The sequence below is a fragment of the Eptesicus fuscus genome, chromosome 9 (genome assembly GCF_027574615.1).
Source record: "Eptesicus fuscus isolate TK198812 chromosome 9, DD_ASM_mEF_20220401, whole genome shotgun sequence".
In the NCBI taxonomy this organism is placed as follows: Eukaryota; Metazoa; Chordata; class Mammalia; order Chiroptera; family Vespertilionidae; genus Eptesicus; species Eptesicus fuscus.
In genome coordinates, this window is record NC_072481.1 from 22,535,945 (window position 1) to 22,563,458 (window position 27,514).

The 27,514-nt window shown below is 39.7% G+C and overlaps 1 protein-coding gene and 1 pseudogene across 1 annotated transcript in view; both read right to left on the reverse strand.

Moving 5' to 3' along the window:
• Positions 1-27,514, reverse strand: part of KIAA0319L (KIAA0319 like) — a 105,288-nt gene that overhangs the window by 33,297 nt on the left and 44,477 nt on the right. Inside the window, exons 5-6 of the mRNA XM_054721410.1 lie at positions 4,775-5,021; positions 1,571-1,672 (exon numbers count right to left, since the gene is read on the reverse strand). Of these exons, the coding sequence (XP_054577385.1) occupies positions 1,571-1,672; positions 4,775-5,021 (349 nt within the window). The remainder of the gene's footprint in view (positions 1-1,570; positions 1,673-4,774; positions 5,022-27,514) is intronic.
• On the reverse strand, positions 8,241-10,814 carry LOC103294864 (ubiquilin-1-like; annotated as a pseudogene).

Here is a 27,514-nt window from a genome sequence, read left to right on the forward strand (position 1 = left end):
AGAAGAAGGATGAAGAGCAGGCATAGCTGGTCCTACCCTCACTGTCCCCACCCTTTGAAAGTTTGAAACATCCACTTTATGTATCTGATTAAAGGCTGAAGAACCTGGGGAATGGAGAGTTGAAAAGGATCTGTTTCTGAACTGATGTGCTTTAGAATACTGAAATACAAGGCAATATTAACCCACAGAAATGTACATGCAAACAGAGGTTAGAAAAGAAAATACAGTACAGCCCAGCATATCTTTCACCAAAGAGTAAAAGCAATGGCAGCTCAAGGCAGTTCTTTCCTCACCACCATCATCTTAGTACCAGAGGAGGAAAGAAAAAAAGCTTCTTTACCCTGGCTGGTGTGGCTCATTTGGTTGGAGCATGATCCTGTACACTGAAAGGTTGTGGGTTTGATCCCCAGTTGGGGCATGTATGGAAGGCAACTGATAGATGTTCACTCTCACATTGATGTTTCTCTCTCTCCTCCTCCCTCCCTCCTTTCCCTTCTCTCTAAAGTCAGTAAATATATCCTTGGATGAGGATTAAGAAAAGAAAAAAACTTCTCTAGAAGAAGGTGGAATGAATTGACAAGAAAAACTCAATTTGAGGACAGAAATATATAACAGAGTGGGAGGGCATTTAGGTTCTGGAAAAGTACCTTTTGCATAAATGTACTATTTGATATGAGGCCCAGAAAGTAGAAATACTGTACTGGAAATGTGTATACCTAAAATGGAAGTACCCCTTCCTGAATCGAGTATGGCATTCTACTTGACTAACCTTATAAATGACAGTAATATAGACCCAATGCAATCATTTTCCATCACAGTATGTTCACTTCATGTCCCTAGACAGTTTTAAGACAGAATATGTATGTGTTTATAAGTCAAACCCTGGTTTATTAATGTATATTTCAAAGGTGAAAGGGATGTTCATATTATAAAAATTTTCTTAAACAATGAATTAATCATCCCTTAATTTTTATATTTATAAATTTGAGTTTTGTATATTGTATTGGACCTGTCTTTTTTTTTCCAAGTAACAAATTTACAGTAGCAGTAGTCTTGAATAACTTCTCCCTAAGTTTTGTACTTGCTATTTTCTAGTTGTTTGGCCAAAATAAAGAGATCAACCTAAGCTTCAGTTTCTTCTTTTCGTATAATACAACCTTTAATGAGCACCAGCTATATGCTAGGCACTGAAGTGGATGTCTTATATGACATTTAATTTTGCCCTTAAAGTAACCTAATGATGTAGAAATCATCTGATTTTACTGAGAAAGAAATAGAAACTTAGAGAAACTAAATAACTTGCTTAAAATCATTCAGCTAATGACTGGCTGAGTTGGGATTTGAATCCAGGCTTGACATTAAAGCCTATGATCTCAAACATTATGTTATATCGCCTCGCGTATCACATATACTGTATATTTGTGCCCGTGCATGCTATATCCTATTCTCACAGGACTGATGCAGTGAGTAAATGAGTTAAGATACGTAGATTATAAATTAAAACATTATAAATTAAAACATTTCATTATAAATTAAAACATTACCCAAATTTAAGGGGATGTTTTACTACCTTTAAGTGGTTCTTGGAGAACATATGCATTTAACTGGACTGCATTCTTAGGCAGGGTCACCTGGACATTCTCTCCAGCAGATATGACCAGCTTCTTAATAACTGTAAACAAAGAAAATATACAAGAGATAAGAAATTAGACTCGCCCTAACCGGTTTGGCTCAGTGGGTAGAACATCAGCCTACGGACTGAAAGGTCCCAGGTTCGATTCCAGTCAAGGGCATGTACCTTCGTTGCGGGCACATCCCCAGTGGGGGGTGTGCAAGAGGCAGCTGATCGATGTTTCTCTCTCTCTATCCCTCTCCTTTCCTCTCTGTAAAAAAAAATCAATAAAATATTTTTTTTTTTTAAAGAAAAGAAATTAGACTCACCCAGCCAGTTTGGCTCAGTGGTTGAGCATCGACCTATGAACCAGGAGGTCACGGGTTCGATTCCCAGTCAGGGCACATGCCCGGGTTACCGGCTTGGTCCCCAGTGTGAGGTGTGTAGGAGGCAGCCAATCAATGATTCTCTCTCATCTCCTTCTCCCTCTCCTTTCCTCTCTGAAATCAATAAAAACACATATTTTAAAAAAAAATTAGACCCAAACTATCTCATTTCTATTCTTCCTTTTGTGGCCAAATTTCTTTGATAAACAATATTCAGCTACTGCCTTTATATCCTCATTATTTATCCACTCTAATCGCCTGAAATTTGATTCTGCCTCCACTTTTCACTGAACAGGATCTTCTGAGGCCATTAACAAACTGCTTCTTGGCAGATCAAACAGCTGTTTCTCCACCCTCATCCTTCACTTCTGTGGCATCTAATACTGCTGACTGCCTCTATATATTTAAACTTTGCTATCATGACATCATATTATTCTACTTTCCTTTTCTCTGTTTTCTACACTGTATTTTAACTGTGGTCTACCTTTAAGCTCTGTTTGTATAGAGCTCAATAAACAGAGCTTACCTGTTTCAAGGATCATCTTCATGCTGATAAATAATTTTCTAAATAAAATACACATATGAAGGCCCTGGCCAGGTAGCTCAGTTGGTTGGAGCATCATCCTGATATTCCAAGCTTGTGGGTTCGATCCCCAGTCAGGGCACATGCAAGAATCAATCAATCAATGCATAAATAAGTGGGACAACAAATCAATATTTCTCTCTCTCAAGTCAATTAAAAAATATATATGAAGTTTCTAGAAGAAAAGCATGTGTCAGTCACAAAGCCAGCCTTAATTTATTTCCATTCCAACTGTTATAACCATAGACTTAGATTATTCCAAGAATTTTCAATATTCTTCCTTCTGTTAGCTCTCCCCACTCTAATCCATTCTGTTTTCCTAAAATACCCACCACCATTAGTTTTTCTAAAATACTCACCCACCATGTTACTCACCCACCATGTTACCCACCCCACCATGTTTAAGGCCAAATTCATAACCTGGTACTAGAGAATCATTATCCTCTAATCATACCATCTCATGCTTTCTACCCAATTCTGTCTCTAGTTATATTCATTTTCTGTCTTGTGTTCCCATTGGAGTCTATTCTTTTTTTAAAAAAATGTATGTATGTATTTATTTTAGAGAGAGAGGAAGGGTGAGGGAGAGAGAGAAACATCAATGTCAGAGAGAAACATGGATTGGTTGCACCCCAACTGGGGTTGAACCCACAACCTGGGTATGTGCCCCGAACAGGAATCAAACTAGTGACCTTTCTGTGCACAGGACAACAGTCAAACAACTGAGCCACACGGTCAGGGTATGGAAGTATACTCTTTGGGAATTCAACTGGGGTGTGAGTTTTCTTTATTCTAAATACAGTACTTTGCTTTTAGCTCAAAGCCACTCTTTCCTCCAAGAAATCTTCCCAGAGCATTTCAGTTCAAACTGATCTACTTCATAAACTACTTTAGCATTTTTGGAACACCACATCAGTTAATAGCTATATACTGTCTTTTATACTATTCACCAGCTATTTCATACATGTTAGGATTTCTCAACTTTGACACTTTGGACCAGATAATTCTTTGTTGTGGGGAAAATTGTGTCCTGTGTATTCTAAGATGTTTAGCAGGATCTCTGGCCTCTACCCACCAGGTGTTAGCAGCACCCCCTTCTCCATAGTTGTAACAGCCAAAAATACTTACAGTCTGTTGAGAAACACTTATTATATTAATCTTATTTCTCTGACAATAATTGTTCATTTGGTATGGGACCTTAGAACTAGAGAGCTTAAATCAAATAACTGGCTAGTCCACCTACATTTCAAGACTGGACGTGAGAAAGCTTCCTAGACAAATATAAAATTTGAAATTTATCTGTCTGCTTGGGAACACTGCATGCATTGAGGAGAAATAAAACCATCCATTATGGAAGCTTCACCATTTAGACACCCCAGGAGGTGGAGTAAGAATTCTCTGAAGTGACTCTCAAAAAAAGAAAAGAAAGAAAGAAATCACTATGCTCAGAGAAAGTATAATGGATAAAAATGCAATATAGCCCAAACCTTTCACAATTATACCAAAAATTACAGGCATTTTGTCTGAATAAAAAAGTTACTTTAGTGCCACAGGATTAATACCCATAATTTTACATTGTTTACAATTTTAAAAGACCATTGGAAATTAAAATTTGGCAAAGAATAATTTTTATTGGCTTTGCTTCACTCTTTTGACTTTTTTGAGAGTTGAAGATCAACTTGGTTTCCTTGATTAACCATTTCCTGCTAATACCTTAGAGCAGCACTCATGAAGCACAGACTTGTTCAGGCAATATTTTAAGTATGAATCTTCCTATGGGTTGCTTTAAAAAAAATAAAGATGCTGTCAAAATCAGAGAGATAAATATCTGGCCTACACTCAGCTGTACAGAAGGCAAATAGGTGCACAGATCCAACTGTTTCTTCCCAGTGGCCTCTGCTTGCTTGATTCCTTGAACATTCTTAATTGAATTTTATGCCTTTAAGTCCCAGGCACAGTGGAATCTGGTTCTGAGAAAATGAGCTTCATAAACTCCCATAGGTTGGGGCCCGTTGAGAAAAGGACCCAGAGCCCCCAATCCTATGATTACAGGGATACTTACAGGATTATTTTTCTTTAACCTACATAATTAAAAGGCATGCTTCCCTCCTTTCTTTCCACTAAAAGGGAACATTTTGATCAAATGTTCTACTTTCCCATCCTATCTCCATGGACAGAAGCAAAGGGCCTCACCTGGAAATGGTGCAGAGGTGCTCTGGAAAGAGGTGTGTGGGGTAGGGGTGGCATAACTGTAGGAGGGAGTCACTGGCAGAGGGGTAGCAATTTGGGTTATCCCAGGGTTTTTTACTTGCTGAGTGCTAGACGTAGTACCCAGATCCTCTGACGTCTCAAGTTGGACTGATACAGTCTTTGACCAAACAGGAATCTCCCCAGCCAGATCTGTGGTTAGGGGATTGGAAATTGTAACTGTCTTGTGGACCTAAAGAAATGCAAAAATTCAGTTGAGTAGGCAAAGTTATACAGCCTGTTTTTTAGGTTATGTCTCATAAAATAATTGCACATTAAATGTTTTTAATGCAAAACTGTCAAAAATATTAAAGAAACTAATCTCACCACCCGAACTAAAGTGTTAAAATAATGATATAGATTTTCCTAGTCTTTTTTCTATGGAAAGAGTTTTGCTTAAAACAAAATAGTAATAATCATACTATGTATAGTACTTTTATCTTCTTTTCTCACTTAATATTTATACTCAATCTTTCTGAAAATACTTATTAAGCACCTATATGAAACAGACCTTCTGGATTCAAAATATAAATATAACATAATCACTGTAGTCAAAAGTGCACAATCTAGCGGGGGAGAGAGAACTTAAAACATAGTAAGCCAAAATGGTAAATATATTTATAAAAGTTATGATGAACCAAAGAAACATAATCTGAGAGTATTTAACTCTGAAAGGAAACATGTAAAGAAGGATGTTTAAAATAAAGGCTCTCTGGCTCAGCCGGTGTGGGTCAGTGGTTGAGCACTGACCTATGAACCAGGAGATCACAATTCAATTATCCAGTCAGGACAGATGCCCAGATTGGGGGCTCGATCCCCAGTGTGGGACATGCAGGAGGCAGCTGATCAATGATTCTTTCTCATTAATGATGTTTCTATCTCTCTCTCCCACTCCCTTCCTCTCTGAAATCAATAAAAAAAATTTAAATAAATAAATAAATAAATAAATAAATAAATACTATCTGGAAGGGGAGAGTCCTGAGCTGAGTTTTAAAGAGTAAAACTAGACAAAAAGCTGAGGTCAGAGATGAGTACAGGCACAAGAAATGAGGTTAACATGGTGTGTATTGGGAACTGAGAATCATAAGCAAAAAGAAAGGAAGTAATGGAAAATGAGCCAAAAAGATAGTCAAGGGCCAGACTAAAGAAGACAGAATATGCTACTTTAATGAGCCAATTAAGGGTGAGCAATTAAAGGGTTGTATGCAGGGAAGTGACAAGTTCAGCTTTGTTTTAAATGGATCATTCAGGTTGCTGCCTAGTATATGGGTTTGAAGAAGACAACTGCAGGAATACCACTTAGGAGAGTACTGTGTTCATCCAAATGAGAAATGATAAGTGCCTAAACAAAGGTGGTGGTATGGATTTTTTTTTAAAAATCAACTTAACTGAAGTATAATTTACTTAAAATTAACAGCACACATTTAAAGTGTATAGGGCAATGAGTTTTGAAAAGTGGATACACCCATGTAACTGTAATCAAGAGAGAACATTTCTATCAGCCACAAAAGTTGGTTTTTGCCCCTCTGCAGCAAATTCCTGCCTCAATCCTTCGGCTCAGGCAGCCACTGATTTGTTTTCTGTCACCTTTTACTAGTATGGTTTTCTTACTATTTCTTTTAAAAGCTAGATATTTATTGTTATTTTGTGATTAATAACTGTCAAATTGGTTACAACACTATCCCACACTGTATACCACCATTCGCCAGTACAAGTTTTTAAACCAGACTGAGGCATAAGGCAGAGAGAGCAAAGACACATGAGTAATCCTGAACAACTTCCTCTAGCCATGCCTTCACCTTGACCTTCATACAAGTTTTCCTCCTGGGGAAAGTGTCAGAACAGAGGATGGCTGCTGACCCTTTTTAATAGCAAGCAACTTACAAAAGTAATGCAATTCAACTCGTATTTCCTTTGATTTTATTGGTCTGAACTCATTTTAGGTAACTTTAACATTTTAATTTCCTGTACATGAGACTATAATGACCTAAGAGAATACTGAACCAGAGTCAGCCAAATATATTACTGACTTAAAGTTATGTTTAATTGGTCCTAAAGGAATGTACCACACCAACAATTTGAGAGTTAGACAAACAGAACTTCTCTGAGGAGGAAAGAAAAAGGCTGTAGAACAGCCAAATGTATTCAACATTGTTAAAATGGCTCTTGTTTATCACCCCTGAATGATACCTGTTTACTACATTATATGCACAGAAATCCCAACAGAACCTTGGGTACCAGTATAATTTAGGCTGGCCCATTCCAGGATAGATCCCTCCTCCCTCCCCCAAGTTCCCCTCTCTGAGGCTCTGAAAAGCACAATATTTACATATTTCTTAATAAACTACCGAAACACTTCAGAAACAAGTAGCTCACAAATCATTTTAAATTCGTGTATTGCCTATGCATGAGAAATCTTATAAACCCAAAAGATAGATCTATTTTTATATGGTGATTAAAAGTAACTGAAACATCAAGACACTTTCAATGAAAGCAATATTTCAATTACAAACTGTAATGCCTGTTAAACTATCTATGGGAGAAGTTGAAAAGTCCTAGACAAATGCACTTTTGGGTTATATTACAGTGCTCCTTCAGTCTGCACAAAATTAAGGTTATTTACAATTAATCAGTGAATGTTGAGACAATGTTACATTATGTTGTCTGTACAATTAAATGTCCTTAAAGAGATAACCATAATCAGCTTTTCTACTATATAGTCAACAAACCTAACTGGCACTTTTGCTGAAAGATGTTTATCAAAGATGCTGTAAGATTTTACACAATTAGGAAGTACTTAACTTGAAAGTATTTCCTTATCTTTACTTTCTTAATTATGTGTTTTGCTCAAGATAATCTGCAGTATGTTTCTAGAAATGCATTCCCAAATGTGCATAATATATTGTATACAAATAAAGTAAAACTGTCAGTAGTATAAATCTTACAGCATTTTGTTTGCAAAAATACATGCCAAAGTCACAATAAGCAATATTATAACCACAAATTATAGAGTGCAAATGATTTGCTTCTTTTAATGCTTTTATTCTACATAAATTATTACCATAGGCTAATGTTTAAAAAGCAAATAAATTGGACAGATGCAGGACAAAAATCTGTTCACCTACTACAAAAGGTGATGTCTTTTAAAAAAATTACAATAAATGCAGAAGTGTTTGATGCATGCAGTGGCCTTAAATGAAAAAGCATTGATTCCCACTGTTTCACAAGGAAAGAAAAACCAGACAGAGAAACTCATTATCTTACTGTACTCCACCTTAAAATGCATCATATTGGGTTTGTTTATAACAGCACAGAATTCCAAAAGTCAAAATGAAATACAGCAGGTATTTTAAAGATTTAAGAGCTGTTATAAAAAAAATAAATTACATTTTTTCAAGATACAGAAATGCTGCTATGATGACCGGGAGCCCAGTAATCTTTCAATAGCCGCATTGATATCACCTCCCGTTGCTATCGGCGCTTGCAAGTTTGCTTCACAGTTCAAAAACCCCATTGCACCGAGTTGTTCCAGTTGTTGCTGAATCTGACTTCTGGACTCTGTAGCTGAGGATTTACTGCAGCAAGCCCTGCAGCATTTGTTGGATAAACTGCTGGTGTCCAGGTTCCGTGGTTCCTTCTGTGGGTCTTGGGTTTTCCCTAAGGGCATAGCTAGAGCCATTGGTTCCTGAAGAGCCTCCAGTGCTTCCTAATGTCCCCAGGCCAGGAGTAAAGCCTGGGATGAGGCAGGTTGCTTCCGCTGCTAACATCTGCAAACCCTGCTGAATCTGCAACAAGGCCTGCAATGCTCTAGGGCAGTGGTTCTCAACCTTTCTTATGCCGTGACCCTTTAATACAGTTCCTCATGTTGTGGTGACCCCCAACCATAAAATTATTTTATCTGTGTTTTCTGATGGTCTTAGGCGACCCTGCTAGCGGTTCTCAACTTGTGGGTCACAACCCACAAGTTGAGAACCGCTGCTGTAGAGCCTAAGACCATCGGAAAACACAGATATTTACATTATGGTTCATTAATGGTAGCAAAATTACAGTTATGAAGTAGCAATGAAAATAATTTTATGGTTGGGGGTCACCACAACATGAGGAACTGTATTAAAGGGTGGCGGCATTAGAAAGGTTGAGAACCACTGCCTAGGGTTTGACTTTGCTAATAATGTATCAGGATTCTGCATCTGTTGGAGGAAAATTGGGAGCTGTTGTCTCATTTGTTCTTGAAGTTGAGGATTTTCAGCAAATAGGGGATTATTCAGCATCATCTGTGCACCAAGGTCAGGATTCTGGCTTAGTGACTGCATCATGCTTCTCATGTAGAGGGCAGACAACATGTTTTCATAAGTTGTGGGTTTTCAGTTATTTGTTGCAACAAGCTCTGCATTCCTGGTGTGTTGAACATACTAGCTCCTACTCCAGGCCCCAAACTTGGTGCAGAACTCTGCCCAGCTCTGCTCACAGTACTACCACCAGCGCCCCCCACAGCGTTGGTGGTGCCACTGGAAGCTGATGAACTCTGAGAAGCCTGTGGAGCCCATGGATTGTATAATGGTTCTCTATTTTCTGTACGGGAAGGTTGACTACCTTCACCTGAGGATGTATTGCTCACTAAGGAAGCAAATGGATTACCACTAAACTGCTCTTGCGCAGCACTCAGCATTGGCTCCTGAATATCTGTGTACATGCGCTGTAAAGCATTGTATCCCTCTGGAATGCTTTCCAGATTACTCAAGGCTCGGTCCTGGTTTCTCATGATTTCCTGCATCATTGCCAGATTCCTGGCAAGTTCCAATGTTTGTCTTATAATATCTGGGTTATTCAGCATATGACTAATTTCTGGATTTCTCTGTATCAACTGCTGCATTTGTGGACTGGCCATAATTAACTGCCTCATCAGGTCAGGATTTGAAAGCATGTTCTGGACAAAGGGATTCTCCATGATCTGGACCATCATTTCAGGATTGGACATTAGTTGCCGCTGCATCTGGCTTTGTAGTTCAGAGAAGTTGGTAGAATTCAAACCCAAGCTACTTAGACAGGCAAGTCCTCCAAGAACACCTAAACCATAAGTGTTGCTAGGGGCAGAACCAGATGTAGAGTTACTATTAGGAGCTGAAGATGTGGTAACATTGCTTCCACTAGTATTTGTTTGCTGGGCTGAATGATCCTGAAGCCTGTTTTGCGTTTTGATGACAAGGTGAACAATAAGTCCATCATGAATTCCATGCTGATTCAATGTATCTTGATCTTTTAAAATTTTTTCCAGCAAATATCAACACAAGTTGGTCAGTACGTGATTTGAACCGTTTAGAGATTTCTTCCTTGAACTGCTGGACAGAGCTGTCCTCCAGCACAGCGAACTCCTCCTTCTCCTTTGGGGTCTCCACAGTGACCTTCATGATCTTGGGCTCTGTGAAAGCAGCGGCCGCGGGGGCACCTGGTCCCTTTCACTGTTTTCACCACTCTAGGCCATGGTGGAAGGAGCAGGCGAGCGAGGGAGAGCCAGCAGACACCAGAGCCGGCAGGCCCAGACAATGAAGAACGCAGGACCCAATTACTGTTTTTCAAGAGTAAACTCCTCCTCTAGCTTCTGTCTGCTTCTGGACCATTTCCAGTTTCTTTAAATACAATTTTTACATATTTTATAATTATTATATGTGGGAGGGTTCACGAGACCACTTTACTCTGCCATCATTACTGAAAATTCACCCTGAGGGATGGAGATTTTAAAATATTAAATTTCTATATTTGTGAAACTGAAATGCACAGTTTGGTGAAAAAAAATTAAGATGACTTCCATGTTTCTAGCTTGAGTAAGGGACTAACTATAGCAGTGTCAAAAACTAAGATAGACTGGCTCTAAGAAAATAACAGGCAGGTTATATTTTAGACATACTGAATCTGAAATACCTCTGGAAAATTCAAACAGAGATCCCAGAGTTGGAATCAAGTTCCCAAAGATAGTAGCTAAAGCCATGTGAATAAATGCGCTTTCCCAAGAAGAACATGTAAGTAAAGGAAACAGGATCAAAAATAGAATATGTGGGAATACCAATGTTTAAGATGTGAGCACATGAAATGACCTACAAAACTGACTAAAAAGGAATAACTAGAGAGAAGGAAAAAAAACAGGGAAGTGTTATAACAAGAAAAAAGGGACAACTGTAACCTATATGAAACAATGCAGGGAGATTCAATCAGATAAGGACTTAAAATAATAAGCATGGCAATTGTCAAGTTACCAGTGACCCCAGCAAGAGCAGCTTGGAAACCATATTCTACAGGGCTGAGGATTAAATACAAGCGAATGAAGAAGGGAAAGCAACTGTAGACTATGCTTCAAAATTTTAAATGAAAAGAGAGAACAATGTAAGAGTAACTCAAGATGTAAGGGGACAAGATCAAGGATATATTTGGAAGGACTGAATCTGAACAATAAGGGCCATGTTCTCAGACTGAAAAGACAATGATAGAGTTTGGGCTATTGCACATTTAGGAGAGCATATGAGTCCGATTTGGGAAAGTGAGTATCAGAGAAGGCTTCCTAGAAGAAGTAAAACCTGGGGTGAGTCTTGAAGAATGAGTAGTAGTTATCAGGTGAATACCCCCCACAAAAAAAAATAAATAAAGACAGTATGATGCACCTGAAACCTATATAATTTTATTAACCAACATCACCCCAATGAATTCAGTAAAAAATAAACTTTAAAAAGACAAAAAATATGGTAGAATTCTGCTTCTAGTCAATTCTGTTATGGTGTAACAGCCCAGCCCAGTAGTTGAGCATCAACCTATGAACCAGGAGATCACAGTTGGTTCCCGGTCGGGGCACATCCCCAGGTTGCAGGCTCGATCATATTCAAAAATAAAAAAGATGGAGTAACTGAGATTAGATTTATCATCCCATCTGCAATTCAAAAGCCAGACAAAATATATCAAACAATAGCAGTCAAGAAACTGACATTAACCAATGAAAAGCAATTCCTAAGAAATGAAAATAGTGGGGAGTGATTAACCTGGGAAATTATATGCACATATGCATGGACACAGACAATAGTGTGGTGAAGGCCAGGGAAGGGTGGGTACAGGGTACAGGGGGTCAATGGGGGAAAAAACAAAGGGGACATCTGTAATGCATCCAACAATAAAGATAAATAAAATAAATATAAATAAATAAATAAATAAATAAATAAATAAGACGAGTCCTATGAGTGCCCCAGACAACTGTCGAAAAAATTTCTAGGCCACAGCACAGGAAGAGGAAATCCAGAGAGAAACTGGCAGTCTTCTTGAGTTTCAGATGTGTAGCTGGAAGTCTGGGAGAGAAGACAACTACAAAGAGAGAGAACTCTAAAAATCTGAAGAGAATCCCCCTAAAGTATTCAACTTAGTATTGATCATCCCATATGTCTGTCAAAACGACGAAGTCCAGAGAAAGAAATACCCAAAATGATTACAGGGCACAGTATCCAGAGTTTACATGGATGCTAGGAATAATACCTATTCCAAAAAGACAGAATAAAAATTTCATAATTCATGGGGCATCAGTTAGAACACTAATAACCACACAAATGTATCATCTTACAGTTCTATAGAACAGAAATCCAACACAGATTTCACTGGGCTAAAATGAAGGGGTTGGCAGGGTTGTTCTTTTCTGGAGGCTTTAGGAGAGAATTGGTTTCCTTTCTTTTTCAGTTTCTAGGAGCTACCCACCGACTTGGTTCATGATTGCCTTCCTCCATTTTCAAAGCAACCAATGTTACATCTTTCTGTGTTTTTCCATAGTTATAACTTCCTCTTCCACTTTTAAGAATGCTTGTGATTCAATTGGACCAATATAATCTCCTTATTTTAAGGTCAGCTGTTTAATAACTTTAATTCCATCTGCAACCTTAATTCCTCTTTACCATGTAACAACATATTCACAGGTTCCTGGATTAGGACATTGGCATCCTTGGGGGGAAGGGGTATTATTCTGCTTACCACAACTAGGAAATCAACAAAAGGTAAACTAGAATAAAAAATATACCCCAGCCGAAACCAGTTTGACTCAGTGGATAGAGCATCGGCCTGCAGACTGAAAGGTCCCAGGTTCGATTCCGGTCAAGGGCATGTACCTTGGTCGCGGGCACATCCCCAGTAGGGGGTGTGCAGGAGGCAGCTGATGGATGTTTCTCTCTCATCGATGTTTCTAACTTTCTATCCCTCGCCCTTTCTCTTTGTAAAAATATCAATAAACTATATAAAAAATATATACCCCATTAATTCAAAAGGAAGCATAAAAATAGAGACAAAATAAACAAAGCACATATGGGACAAACAGAAAATAAATACTAAGTTGGTAGATTTGAATCCAATAATGTTAATAATCACTCCAGTTAATCAGCAGAGATTGTCAAACTGAATAAAAAGTAATACCCAACTATATGCAGTCTGTAAGAAATCTACTTAAAACATAAAGACACAAATAGGTTAAAGGTAACTGGATGGAAAAAAATATATTATGCTAAGATTAACCAAAAGGAAGCCTGAGTGGCTATGTTAATATCAGACAAAAGAGATTTTGGAGTAAAGAATAATACCAGAGATAGCGAGGGTAATTTTGTAATGATAAAGAGTCAATTCAACAAGAGGACATAATAATCCTAAACATGTACACATCCTATCTAATAAATATGGAATATGCTAATTGACCCTCATAACATCGCAAAATGGCGGCGCCCACAGCCAATAAGGAGGGAATATGATAACTGACTGTCCCGCCCTCAAAGATGGCAGTGCCCACAGCCAATAAGGAGGGAATATGCTAATTGACTGCCATGCCCTCAAAGATGGCGGCGCCCATAGCCAATAAGGAGGGAATATGCTAATTGACTGCCCCGCCCTCAAAGATGGTTGCACCCACAGCCACAAGATGGCGGTGCCCAGTCCCCTCAGCCCCGCCAGGGCGGCAGGCAGGCCCAGCCGCTCCGCACACCTGCCTCTGGAGTCCCCCAGTCCCCTCAGCCCACCAGACACCCAGGGCCAGCCTGAGGCTCAGGTAACCAGGGCCGGCTGAGGCTTGCGCTGCTGGCAGTGGCAGCAGCAGAGGTGTGATGGGGTGTCGCCTTCCTCTGATCACCGGGTCACCTCCCGCCCCTGAGCGCTCCCAGACTGTGAGAGGGGGCAGGCTGGGCTGAGGGACCTCCCCCCCAGTGCATGAATTTTCATGCACAGGGCCTCTAGTCTAATAATAGGACTTCAAAGACCATGAAGCAAAAGCTGATCTAACAGTAAGGAGAAACATATATATCTACAAATACAGGGTGATTATTTCATTATCTCTCTAATAACTGATAGAAATTAATAGAAAAGAAGTAAGGATATAGAAAATCTGAACAACACTAACCAATATGACCTAATTGACATTTATAGAACATGTGCCCAACAAATAGCAGGGTACATATTCCTTTCAACTGTACATGAAATATTTAACAGGATAAACCATATTCTGAGCCATAAAACAGGTCTCAATAAATTTAAAAGGATTCAAGCCATACAATGTTCACTGGCTACAATGGCATTAAATTATCAATCAATAATACAATAATATCTAGAAAGTCCCCTCCAATAGTTTAAAACTACATAACATACTTCTAAGCAACTCAAAGGAGTAGTAACAAGGGAAAATTTAAAGCATTCTGAACTGAATGAAACTGTAAACAAAAAATATCAAAATTTGTAGGATGTGGCTAAAGCAGTATTTAGAGGGCAATTTATAGCCCTAAAATGCCTATGTTAGGAAAGAAGGAAGTCTCATATCAATTACCCCAGATTATAACTTCAGAAACTAGAAAAGAGCAAGTGAAATCCAAATTAAGCAGAAGAAATTAAATAATAAAGATTAGAACATAAATCAATGAAATAAAAAATAGAAAAGCAATAGAGAAAAACGGATGAAACCAGAGATTGTTTTGGAGAAAATCAAGCTAGTCTGATCAGGAGGAGAGAGGAGAGCGAAGGAAAAGGGAGAACACAAATTACTAATATCAGGAATAGGAGAGGTAACATATTAAAAGAGTAATAAGAGAATATTGTTAACAATTTTATGCCAATAAATTTTACTACTAGGATAAAATGCATAAATTTCTTGAAAGACACAATCTGTCAAAGCTCACTCAAAAAGGGCTATTATCGATAATCAAAATAGTTATATAGCTATTACAGGGGTCCTCAAACTTTTTAAACAGGGGGCCAGTTCACTGTTCCTCAGACCGTTGGAGGGCCGGACTATAGTTTAAAAACTATGAACAAATTCCTATGCACACGGCACATATCTTATTTTGAAGTAAAAAAACAAAAAGGCAAAAACACCCGCATGTGGCCTGTGGGCCGTAGTTTGACGACGTCTGAGCTATTACATAAATTGAGTTTGGAGTTTAAAATGTTCCTACAAAGAACTCCAGGCCCAGATGACTTCACTAGAAAATTATATTGAGCACTTAAGTAATAAATAGTACCGATTCTACACAAACCCTTTCAGAAAATTAAAGCACAGTGAAAATTGCTCAACTCATTCTATAAGGCCAGCATTACTCTGATATTAAAACCCAACAAAGACATTACAAGAAAACTACTAGTACATATCCCTCATGAACACAGATGCAAAAATTAACAAAATTTTATTAAATAAAATATGACACTTTATACAAAGGATAATACACCATGACTAAATGGAATTTATCCCAGGAATGCAAGGTTGGATTAACATTGAAAATCAATCAAGTTATTCACCATCATTAACACACTAAAACCAGAAAAACTATATAAATCTCAATAGATGTAGAAAAAGTATTTGACAAAAGCCAACATTTATTTCTGATACAAATTCACATAAAACTAGGAATAAAAAGGAACTTCCTCCAATAAGTAAAAGACATCTTTAAAAAACCTACAGCTAATATCATACTTAATAGTAAAGACTGAATAATTTCTCCTAAAATCAAGAACAAGGCAAGTATGTACAATTTCATCACTTCTATTAAACATATATTGAAGGTTCTAGCCAATGTGATAGGCAAGAAAAAGAAAAGGCATCCAGATTGGAAAAGAAGTAAAATGGTCTTTATTCATAGACAACATGAAACATGATTACACATATAGAAAATCCTATGGAATCTACAAAAAAAGTTACCAGAATGAGTAAGTTAGTTTTGCAAGGTTTCAGGATACAAAATCAATAGACTAAAAGATAATTATATTTCTGTAAACTAGCAATAAATGGAAACTAAATTTTTTAAAATACCAATTATAATACATAAAAAATATGAAATACTTAGGGATAAATCTGACAAAAGAGAGATCTGTTCCCTAAAAACTACAACACATCACTGACAGAAATTAGAGATAACTCAAATAAAAGGGAAAATATACTGTGTTCATGGATTAGTAGACTCACTATTATTATTAGGCTATCAATTCTTCCCCAATTGATTTACAGCCCTATATAATCCTAATCAAAATCCTAGAGGGCTTTTAAAAAAGAAAATGAAACAGATTGTCGAATCTCAAAGGGAAGGCAGGGGTAGGTGGGTGGGTGGGTGGGTGGGAAGAGATCAACCAAAGAACTTGTATGCATATATGCTAACCCATGGACAAAGACAATGGGGAGGGGTGAAGGCCTGGGCTGCAGGGGCAGGGGCAGGTTAGAAGGGGTCAACAAGGGAAAAGAGAACATACTAAATACTTTCAACAATAAAGATTTAAAATAAATAAAAATAAATGGATGATTCTACAATTTATATGGAAATAGAAAGGACCTAGAATAGTCAAAACATTTTTTATAACAAAATACAAAATTGTAAGATTTACATCATCCGATTTAAAGGCTTATTACAAAGCTATCAAGACAGTGTGGTATTGCCCTGGCCAGTGTTGCTCAGTGTTTAGAGTGTAGGCCCAGACACCAAAGGGTCGCAGATTTGATTCTTGGTCAGGGTCACATACCTGTGTGGCAGGTTCATCCCAGCCTCTGTGGGGATGAGTGCATGAGGCAACCAATTGATGTGTCTCTCTCACATCAATGTCTCTGTCTCTGTCTTTCTCTCGCTCTGTCTCTCTCTCTCTCTCTCAACCCCCCCCCCCCCTTCCCTTTCACTCTCTCTAAAAAAATCAATGGGAAAAAATACCCTCAGGTGAGAATTAACAACAACAAAAAAGACAGTGTGGTGTTGATGTTAGTATAAATAAGTAAATTGATGGAACCAAAGAGAATCCAGAAATAGGTTCATAAATATATGGCTAACTAGTTTTCAATAAAGATGAAAAGCAATTCAATGGAGAAATGATAGAAAAAAATTATGATGCTTAGCACAACTGAATATTCATATGCTAATAAACAAAACACAGCAAAACCCTTCTACCCATAACTCCCACCATGTACAAAAAAATTCTAGACCTAAATTTAAAATCTAAAACTATAAAACTTAACCAAAGAACGTATATGCCTATATACATAGCCCATGGACACGGACAATAGGGTAGTGAAGACCTGGTGGGGGTGGGGGGGAGGTAGGGGTTGGGAGGAGGGAGTAAGTATGAGAGAGAAAACAGGAGATATCTGTAATACTATCAACAATAAAAAAAATACATTTAAAAATAAATAAATAAAACTATAAAACTTTTAGAAGAAAACTTAAGAAAAAATCTTTCTTAGATACAATATCAAAAGCGTGATCCATTAAAAAAGCTGATAAACTGGACATCAACAAAATTTATATCTGCTCTTTGAAAGATACTGCTAAGAGAATGAAAAGACAAGACAGACTGAGAGAGAATATTTGTAAATCACATATCTGACTTAGATGCATAAGATATATGTAAGAAAATGACCCAATTTTTTAAAGTCAGGGGAAATATGAACAAACACTTTACCCAAAAAATATGGACAGCAAATAAGCACATGAAAAGATATTCAACATCATCAGACATTAAGGAAATGCAAATTAAAACCACAATGTGATCTTATTACACATCTATTACAATGTCTACAATGAAAAAGACTCACCATACCAAGTGGTGGTGAGAATGTAGAGCAAACGGAACTTTCATATATTACTAATGGGATGTAAAATGGTACAACTGTTTGGAAAAGAGTTTGGCAGTTTCTTAAAATAGTAAATATACACTTACAATATGATCCAGCCATTCCACCACCAGGCATATATTCAAGAGAAATGAAAACAAATGCCCATACAAAGACTGGTACATAAATGTTCCTAGCAGCTTTATCTGTAGCCAAAATATGGAAACAATCCAAAAATCCATCAACAAGTGAGTAGATAAACAAATTATGAGATGTCCATACAATGAAATACCATCCAGCAATGAAAAGGAACCAACTGCTGACACATTCTATATAATAAAAGGCTAATATGCAAATCCACCAACTGTGGAAGTACTGGTCGCTATGATGCACACTGACCACCAGGGGACAGACACTCAATGCAGGAACTGCCCTCTGGCAGTCAGTGCACTCCCACAGGGGAGTGCCACTCCGCCAGAAGCCCCGAGCCAGGCTCAGGGCTGGCGAGTGCAGCGGCAGTGGCAGGAGCCTCTCCTGCCTCTGCAACAGCACTAAGGATGTCTGACTGACAGCTTAGGCCCGCCCCCTGGGGAGCAGGCCTAAGCTGTCAGTCGGACATCCCCCAAGGGCTCCCGGACAGTGAGGTGGTGCAGGCCAGGCTGGGCTGAGGGCCCCCCCGCCAAGTATATGAATTTCATGCACCGGGCCTCTAGTAATATAAGAATGAACATCAGAACTGTATGTTAAGTGAAAGAAGCCAGAGACAAAAAGACTACATAGTATATGGTTCTATTTATAAAAAGTCCAGAAAAGGCAAATTTATAGAGACATCAAATTAGTGGATGCCTGGGACTGGGGGTGGGAATGGGGATGGCACAAGGGAACTTTTTTTTTAAATAAGTTTTTATTGATTTTAGAGAGAGAGGAAGGGAGAGGGATAGAGAGATAGAAACATTGATGAGAGACACATTGATCGACTGCTTCCTGTACACCCTGCACTGGGGATCATACCCACAACCAGGGCATGTGCCCTGAATGAGAATCGAACTGGGGACCTCTTGGTGCATGGGTCAATGCTCAGCTACTAAGCCACACCAGCTGGGCATGAGAGCTTTTAAGCAAACTAGCACAAGGGAAGTTTTTGGAGTGATAGAAATGTTAATAAACTGAATTATAGTGATGATTACTAAAATCATTGAACTGTATGCTTAAAAGGAGTGAGTTTTGGATGTAAGTTGTTCCTCAATAATGCTGTTAAAAAGAAGAGTACAGCCCTAACCGGTTTGGCTCAGTGGATAGAGCGTTAGCCTGCAGACTGAAAGGTCCCAGGTTTGATTCCGGCCAAGGGCAAGTACCTTGGTTGTGGGCACATCCCGAGTAGGGGGTGTGCAGGAGGCAGCTCATTGATGTCTCTCTTATCGATGTTACTAACTCTCTACCCTCTCCCTTCCTCTCTGTAAAAAATCAATAAAATATATATTTTTAAAAAGAGTACATAATGTAGAATTCCATTTATTTTTAAATTCTAGAAAATCTATAATAATCTAAAGCATATCAGTGGTTGTCTAGGGATAAGGACAGATTACAAAAGGACAAGAGGAAACATTTGGGGTAATGAATATCTTTTTTGTGGTATGGTTTTATAGATATATACATATATAAAAGTTAATCAAATTGTATACTATAAACATGAGCTGTTTATATGTCTATTATACTTAATGAAACTTTTTTAAAAGTATGGTGTCCACAGAAGTGCAAACATTCAAGTATGGCTGAAGTAAAAAGTAGAAGACAGCCCTAGCCAGTTTGGCTCAGTGGATAGAGTGCTGGCCTGCGGACTGAAAGGTCCCATGTTCGATTCCTGTCAAGGGCACATGCCCGGGTTGCGGGCTCGATCCTCAGTAGACAGAGTGCGGGAATTCTCTCTCATCATTGATGTTTCTATCTCTCTCCCTCTCCCTTCCCTTCCTCTATGAAATAAATAAAAATCTATATATATAAAAGCTTAATATGCAAAGTGTCCTCTTGGGAGTTTGACCGACTGGGAGTTCGATTGCTCGCTATAATGTGCGCTGACCACCAGGGGGTGGTGTGGAACAAAGGAAGGTCCTGGCCGACCACCGGCAGCCAGGGAAGGGAGGCCCCGGCCAGCAGTCGGCAGCCACTAGGGACCCTACCCGGGCATGAATTTCGTGCACTGGGCCTCTAAAAAATATATATATAAAAAGAAAGTAGATGAGAGTAACATAAAAGCCATCCATACAACCTGATATACATTTTTAATGGCTGCACAATGTACATTTTCTAGTCAGCTTCTACTTTTTTATTAAATAAACAGCATCTCATCATTGCTTTATTTAGAAATTACTGCTTTAGAATAGATTCCTAGAAGTAGAAGTATGAATATTTTTAAGGCAGACAAGAGTTTTATTTTTAAAGAAACAGCTTTATTATTTACTAGGGGCGCAGTGCACGAATTCGTGCACCTTGATAGGAACCACGAGGCTGCGGTAGGCACAGGGGTGGGTCTCGGCCCATTCTCCGCGTCCCCGCCTAGGCCCTCCCCCCACGGCCCCATTCCCGCCACCGCCGCTCCCACAAGCTGATGGTGCGGTGCTGTCAGCTGGTGCGAGCAGTGGCTGCTGCCCCAATTGCCCCTCAGGAGCAGGGGCAGGTGGAGAAGCACTCAGGGTGATCAGGGCCAGCAGCCACCGCTCGCACCCACTGATGGTGCTGAGTGATTGGGACCGGCACCAGGCATGGGCAGCAGGTGTGAGCAGCAGCTCTGGCGCCAGCTGTGGGTGCAAACGGGGCTGGTGCCAGCAGTAGATGCGAGCAGGGCTGGTGCCAGCAGCAGGTACAAGTGCCGGGCGGGACCACGGTGCACAGGAGCAAAGAATTTTCAGTAACCACCAGAGGCTCACCCTGATGACAGCGACCGGTGCCTTGGTCTGGCGCCCCCACTGACCTGCTCCACCCTCCTGCCACAGTCAATGCCCGCCATGTTACTCACATGGCCCCTGGTGGTCAGTGCACATCATAGCGACTGTTTGTTCGGTTGTTCTACCGTTCGGTGTATTTGCATATTAGCCTTTTATTATATAGGATTATGATTTTTAAAGAAAAAGGAAAAGAAGATATGAAGCAAATTATTTTATTTCAGAAACTGAAATAATAGTGACATTTTAGGGGATGATATAGGATTGGGACACCTGGATGAAATTTTCTTAGGCAATTTTTTTCTGGCATTTGACAGAAATCATAAAAACTAACCCAATTCTGAACAAACTCTAAGTCATATAATAATGCCCCAGGAGTACATCTATTTCTTCTTCAAAGGAGCTTTATTCAGAATGATGAAAGGTTTTTATTCATGTTCCCTTTCTCCATCTCTCGTTTCTCTTCCTCTTTTTCCCTCTTGCTCCTTCCTCCTTTCTCCTCACCCTCAGTCTGGGAGCTACCCTCTCCAAACCAAGCAAGCCAGCCCCACTGGTTATGATTAATACAATAATTCAAGATGACCAAAAAACAAAAACCTCCATCATGGGCTATTCTGTTTTGAGTAGTAGACTTCAGGGTACACACAGGATGCTGATACTTACCTGGGTCATAACTTCACAGTCCAGGTAGAGACCCTCCTTGGTAAGATAAATGCTACCCTGGTGTTTACTTAATATTAAAGAACTACAGGCCTGGTGCATGAATTTGTGCCTGGATGGAATCTTTCGGGGTGGCCTGTGGAGATCGGGCCCCAGTTCATGCCCTTAGGCTCGCAGCCCCAACCTCGCACCCCCAACCTCGCAGCCCTGCCTGGCACCCCACTATGGCCTGGTGCCAACTCCCTCACCTGCTTCCCCATCCTGCCTGCGGGCAATATCAGGGCCAGGCCCATGCCTGGTTCCCTCAGCTCCTGGGAGCCGGGCAGCGGCCCCACCCCCCGCTGCTGCCACTGGTTGCCATCTGTGGGTCTGGCTCCCGCTTGTACCTGCCTTGGCCTGGCGCCGCCCGCTCACCTGCTCCACTATCCTGCCACAGTCCCACTGTCATTGGGGCTGGCAGCGCCTCCACTGCCGACGCCTGCCATATTCCGCACCGCCCCCTGGTGGTCAGCGCACATTATAGGGAGTAGTCGAACTCCCGGTCGAACAATTTGCATATTAAGCTTTTATTATATAGGATGATTTGCAAAAATTCAGCTTTTAAAACATTTTGATTTGAGACACAACTGTATTAAAATAAAAACTACCATTGTCACAAACAAAAATCCTACTAGATGAAAGACAGTGTCTTCCTACACTAGCAAAGCCAGTGGGGAATGAAAGACATAACCCAAGCCAATTCTTAGCACCTAAAGATGAGGCTGGTGAATATGGCAGGGTTTAAGTTTGTAGTAGTTTGTTCAAAGTTATGTCTTCTCAGATCTCCCTGGAGAAACTAAGACCATTACAGAAAGGAGAAATGGGGAGGGATGTTTTGTTACCTAAGTCTTAGCAGCTTTTGAGACTTTTTTACTGTAGCTCAAGTTTGGCCAATTAGCAAGGATCTGTTAATAAATTCACACCAAAATCAACACTTGCCTTATTAATTAACTTACAAAGTAGCCAACAAAAACATGTCAAATTCATTTCACATATTAAAATCAGATAAGCAGATTAAAGAACCAGAATACTAAGAGAGAAAGTAAAACAACTGTTGTGAGAAAAAATAAAGGGCATTATAGTTCAGGCACTAATACTTTAGAAAAAGGAAAAAGTACAATAGTAGGAATTTCTGCACACCCCCACACAAGGAAATGAGCTGCCCAGGTTTTCTCTTCTTCTTCTTCTTTTTTTTTTTTTTTTTTAATATATTTTATTGATTTTTTACAGAGAGGAAGGGAGAGGGATAGAAAGCTAGAAACATCGATGAGAGAGAAACACCGACCAGCTGCCTCCTACACACCCCACACCGGGGATGTGCCCGCAACCAATGCACATGCCCTTGACCGGAATCGAACCTGGGATCCCTCAGTCCGAAGAACAACTCTCTATCCACTGAGCCAAACCGGTTTCGGCCCAGGTTTTCTCGTCATAAAATAAGCCACTCATGTAAGATTAGAAGGGTGGGGAGGTAGGATTGGGAGAGTGTTTAGTGAATATATGCACACAGACAGTATTGAAAAAGCCTAGGTCACTCAGGGGTTAGAAACCCATACAAATTACACAGGCAAAGAGCTGAGGGGGGCCTAGGGCTAAAAAAAATTTTGGTATCTGCTGCTCAGATAAATAAAGATGAGAATTTGGGAAAAACTAGGTCCTGAGGGATTCCAAATTTGTCAGGAAATAATGGTCAGAATAATAAATGAACCCTTGGCAAAAATTTTACAAGCCCAAAGGATTAAAGGAAAGATTTAAAAACAAAAACCGAAAGAAAGCAACCAAGCAAAAAAAAAAAAAAAAACCAATAAACAAACCAAAACAAAACAAAAGCAGGGAGGAAGGGAAGAAAGAGAACTGCTGGGGCTTCTGTCCTTGGATGTGAGAGGCTCTTTTGTGTCACTGCCCACACTCAACACCTCTATCTCCTGGTGAGAGGTATGCTCTGGACAAGAGTTTTCCTCGGTGAAAAAAAAGGCAGCAGAGAGGTGTCCAAGGGCTTGGCTCATTTACCCACTCAGTCATTTGTTCCTCAGAAAGCCCCTGGCCTGTAGGGGTTGAAATGCTGTGATTATTGACTGGAAACAGGGAGATGGATGGTAGAGAGAGGAGGATCTCAGTCTCCTAAAGTCAAACCTTATGTGTAGGGATAACCTAATAGGATCTGCATTTCCTGGGCTCAAAGAGAATGCTCTCTTCTTCTTTCACAAAGGCAGCAATTAATTGCCAGAAACTGAAATGCTTATACTGCAAATGTTCCAGTACCAAATCAACAAACCTGCAGGCTCCTCTTGCTAGCAATTCAGAGGTTCATGGCATAGAGCCAAAGCGGTAATTAAACCAAGCATTATCAGCTTCTCCTTCTTTAAGTTGAGAGAGGGAAATAAATTGGTGATATTCCTTTCCACTTTGGGAATTGCAAAAGATCCACAATACTTGCTCTTGGATACAATATATGTATATTTCCAAAAGAATGAAAAATGCTACTGACAACACAGGGCCTCTAGAGCTCTGCAGACATTTCAGGCAAGACAAGAACAATTTATGATACAATTTCTTCCCATTTTGGATGCAGAGTTGCTTGACCTACCTTAGTGAAAACAGTACAAACTAGAAACTAGTCCTGCTAGCCAGTCATCCCTAATTAGAAGGAGAAGATCTGCCGTGTATACATTTCTCTTCCATTCCCCAGTGCATAAACAGAAGTTTGAACACTAAGTCCTCTCCTAAAAGAAATGCCTACCAGTTAACCGTTCTGAATGTACAAGGAAGGTGACCTCACCACCCTTCCAAAGCTATCCATGGCCTTCCTAAGCATAGTATGTAAGGTCAAACATAACTTGTCTGGATCTGAAAACTTCACTTGGCCCCATTTTTTAGCAATGCTTGCAGTTCTCAAAAGATGCCAAATTCTATGCTGCCTCTGTGCACAAAGGCTCACTCCCACCTTTGGGGCTCAATATTCAAATTCAATATCCCCCACACCCATTCTCCATGTTAGACCATTAAACTTGAGATCCTGTTCACTGGCAGCAATTTATTGCCACTGCCCACAGCTGGTGAACAAGAATAAAATACAGGATCTTCCTTCAGATGAAGTCTATACAGATGAAGTCTATAAGGACTGAGTTCGAGCTTTCACCATCTTCCAGGACAGTGGTCGGCAAACTCATTAGTCAACAGAGCCAAATATCAACAGTACAACTATTGAAATTTCTTTTGAGAGCCAAATTTTTTAAACTTAAACTATATAGGTAGGTACATTGTTATTAACTTAATTAGGGTACTCCTAAGCTGGCCTTTGCTAAAAACTCAAGGGGCCAAAGAGCCGCATGTGGCTCGCGAGCCGCAGTTTGCCGACCTCTGTTCCAGGAGATTATCAGGTCTAAATCTACCATATTTTCATTTTACTAGTCTACTTCTGTGGGGAAGCAGGGGACTTGGTTGGAATGTCTATAAGGAGGAATCTCTGAAAGGTCGGGGCCTCTGAGGGGACCTTGCCGAAGGCGGCAGCCCCTATCTTGACTTTTCCAAACAAGTCCGATTCCCAGGGGTGTTTTGCTAGAATCTCTATGTTTAGTCTTTAAAGACCCGCCCTTGTAAAAGCGTATACTTTCTGAAGGATACTTACCCTACTACTTGTATCTACAGGTTATGACAATAAAAACCTAAGGAGGCAGGCGAAGGGGACTACTTGGTGACGATAGTCAAGTAGTGCCTTAGCCCTTCTCTTTCACAAAATCGTGTTAGAGTAATCACTCATCCATCGTTCAGGGTCTGCCGGTCAGCCCCAGCACACTTCTAATTTTATTGATCACAATTATCCTGTAGTGTGCTGACTGTACCCATCTCTTCTAACTCTGTGTTCAGTGAGTTCATGTTGGTAGCTTGAAATTGGTTATGGTGATAGTATTTACACTATGAAATTGATAAAGTCTACAATTCAGGGCTTGTTTTTGTTTTCTAGGAAAACCCAGCTGTTAAACATTTACTATACTAAACTGTTACCCCTATAATCATCCATACTTCCTCTCCTGTGAGACCCAACCTCCTTTTCTTTCACCCAAATATTCCATTGAATTGTCTTGGAATTACTACTCCATGATTAATAAGTCACTTGTATGCTCAGTCGTTTCATGTTTTGTTCCCTATACCTCCTGCAGGACAGGCTACATAATTTGCAGGATCTGGTGCAAAATGAAAATGCAGGATCTTTTGTTCAAACTCTATTAAAATTATTAAGAATTTTAAGATGACAACAACAGTAGAGTATTAAACCAAAAACAGGGCCTTTCTAAGAGTGGAGATTTGTATAACCACACAGGTCAAGTGCCCATGAACTAGTGACCACCTATTCTTAACTGTAAGCCTGCCCTCCCCTGAAGATACTGTTTCCATGTATGATGGCTACTTATTCTCCCATACTTTAGGATTGAAGGTGGGTTGCTATGTTATTGACTCCCCTTCCCAATTCTCTTTGCAAACAATTACTCTTCTATCTTCTTTGTAAAAACCTCTTCTCCTCTGCCATCTTGCTGCACTACACTTCAACTCTCATCATAGCTGTCATCTCCCAACATACTAGTTACTCCTACTTTACTGATAGTTTTGGTATCTGGCTCTCAAAATTCCTCTTCACCCCAAGTCCTTGCCTAGTTAAGAGAACAGACTCTGGATAGAAGCAGAGTGCCTGGATTCAAGTCTTGATACTACCATATATTAGCTATGTTGCCTTGGCCATGCTTTTTTTTGTTTAATGTATTTTATTGATTTTTTACAGAGAGGAAGGGAGAGGGATAGAGAGCTAGAAACATCGAAGAGAGAGAAACATCGACCAGCTGCCTCCTACATACTCTCTACTGGGGATGTGCCCGCAACCAAGGTACATGCCCTTGACCAGAATCGAACCTGGGACCCTTCAGTCCGCAGACTGATGCTCTATTCACTGAGCCAAACCGGCTAGGGTGGCCATGCTTCTTAACCTTTCTTTTCTTGAGCTTCCTCATTTATAAACTAGAGATGATAATACTACTTCATAGGATTTGTTGTATGAATTAAAAGAGTTAATACATGTAAAGGGTGCAGAACGGTATCTGGCACATATTAAGTGCTCACTCAATAAACATTAGCTATTGCTATTATCATCATCATGGTAAAGTCTATTTCAATGTCTACATGGATAGCTCATTTAGTATGTTCTCTTGAGCTCCCTGTCGTCAATAAATTTCTTCTCCACTCTACCCCAGCAACCTTCTTCCACAGCTACACCCTAGATCCTGTAGGCACTTCTCCACCTCCTAAATCTTAACTTCAAATATCCCTGACTACTATCTCCTATCCTTGCAGGACTCACATTTACCTGTGCCCCATATGTATGCTTTCTATCAGCAAAACCTGTGAATATCAGGTATATCTCTTCTATCATATCTCTGTCAGCACCTATCTTTGCTTCTTTTCCTATCTTCTTACACTCTCTCTTTCATCCACTCTCTTGACAATAATCTCAATTTTCATGCCCCAGTTTCCTTTTACACAAGACTGGCAAAGTTCCAATCTTGGATGAATCAAACTATCACTACCACTCTTATAAATTCATGGTCTCCTTCAATGCTGCCCAGCAATCTTTCTATTTCCTTACCTATTCTGCCATCTCCTATGCTTCACAATGGCTATTTCAGACCTTTACTGCTCTCTCTAAACTTCTGATATTCCTTCCCCTACCCACCTATCCCCACTCCAGCTATCTTTGCTTCTGCTCTCAGTAACTACCCCACTTCTGGAAAAAAAAAAAAAAAAACCACCAAAAAAAAAACCAACAACAGGAACAAGATTAAAATTATCACAATGTTCTCTACCAAACCTCAAAATCTACCTTAGCTGCCCTTATATCCATGCATTTCTTCCTTCCTATCACAATGAAGGGGATGTCTCTTCTCCTGCTTAAAGCTACTCTTGTGTTCCAGTCTCTGGATTCTA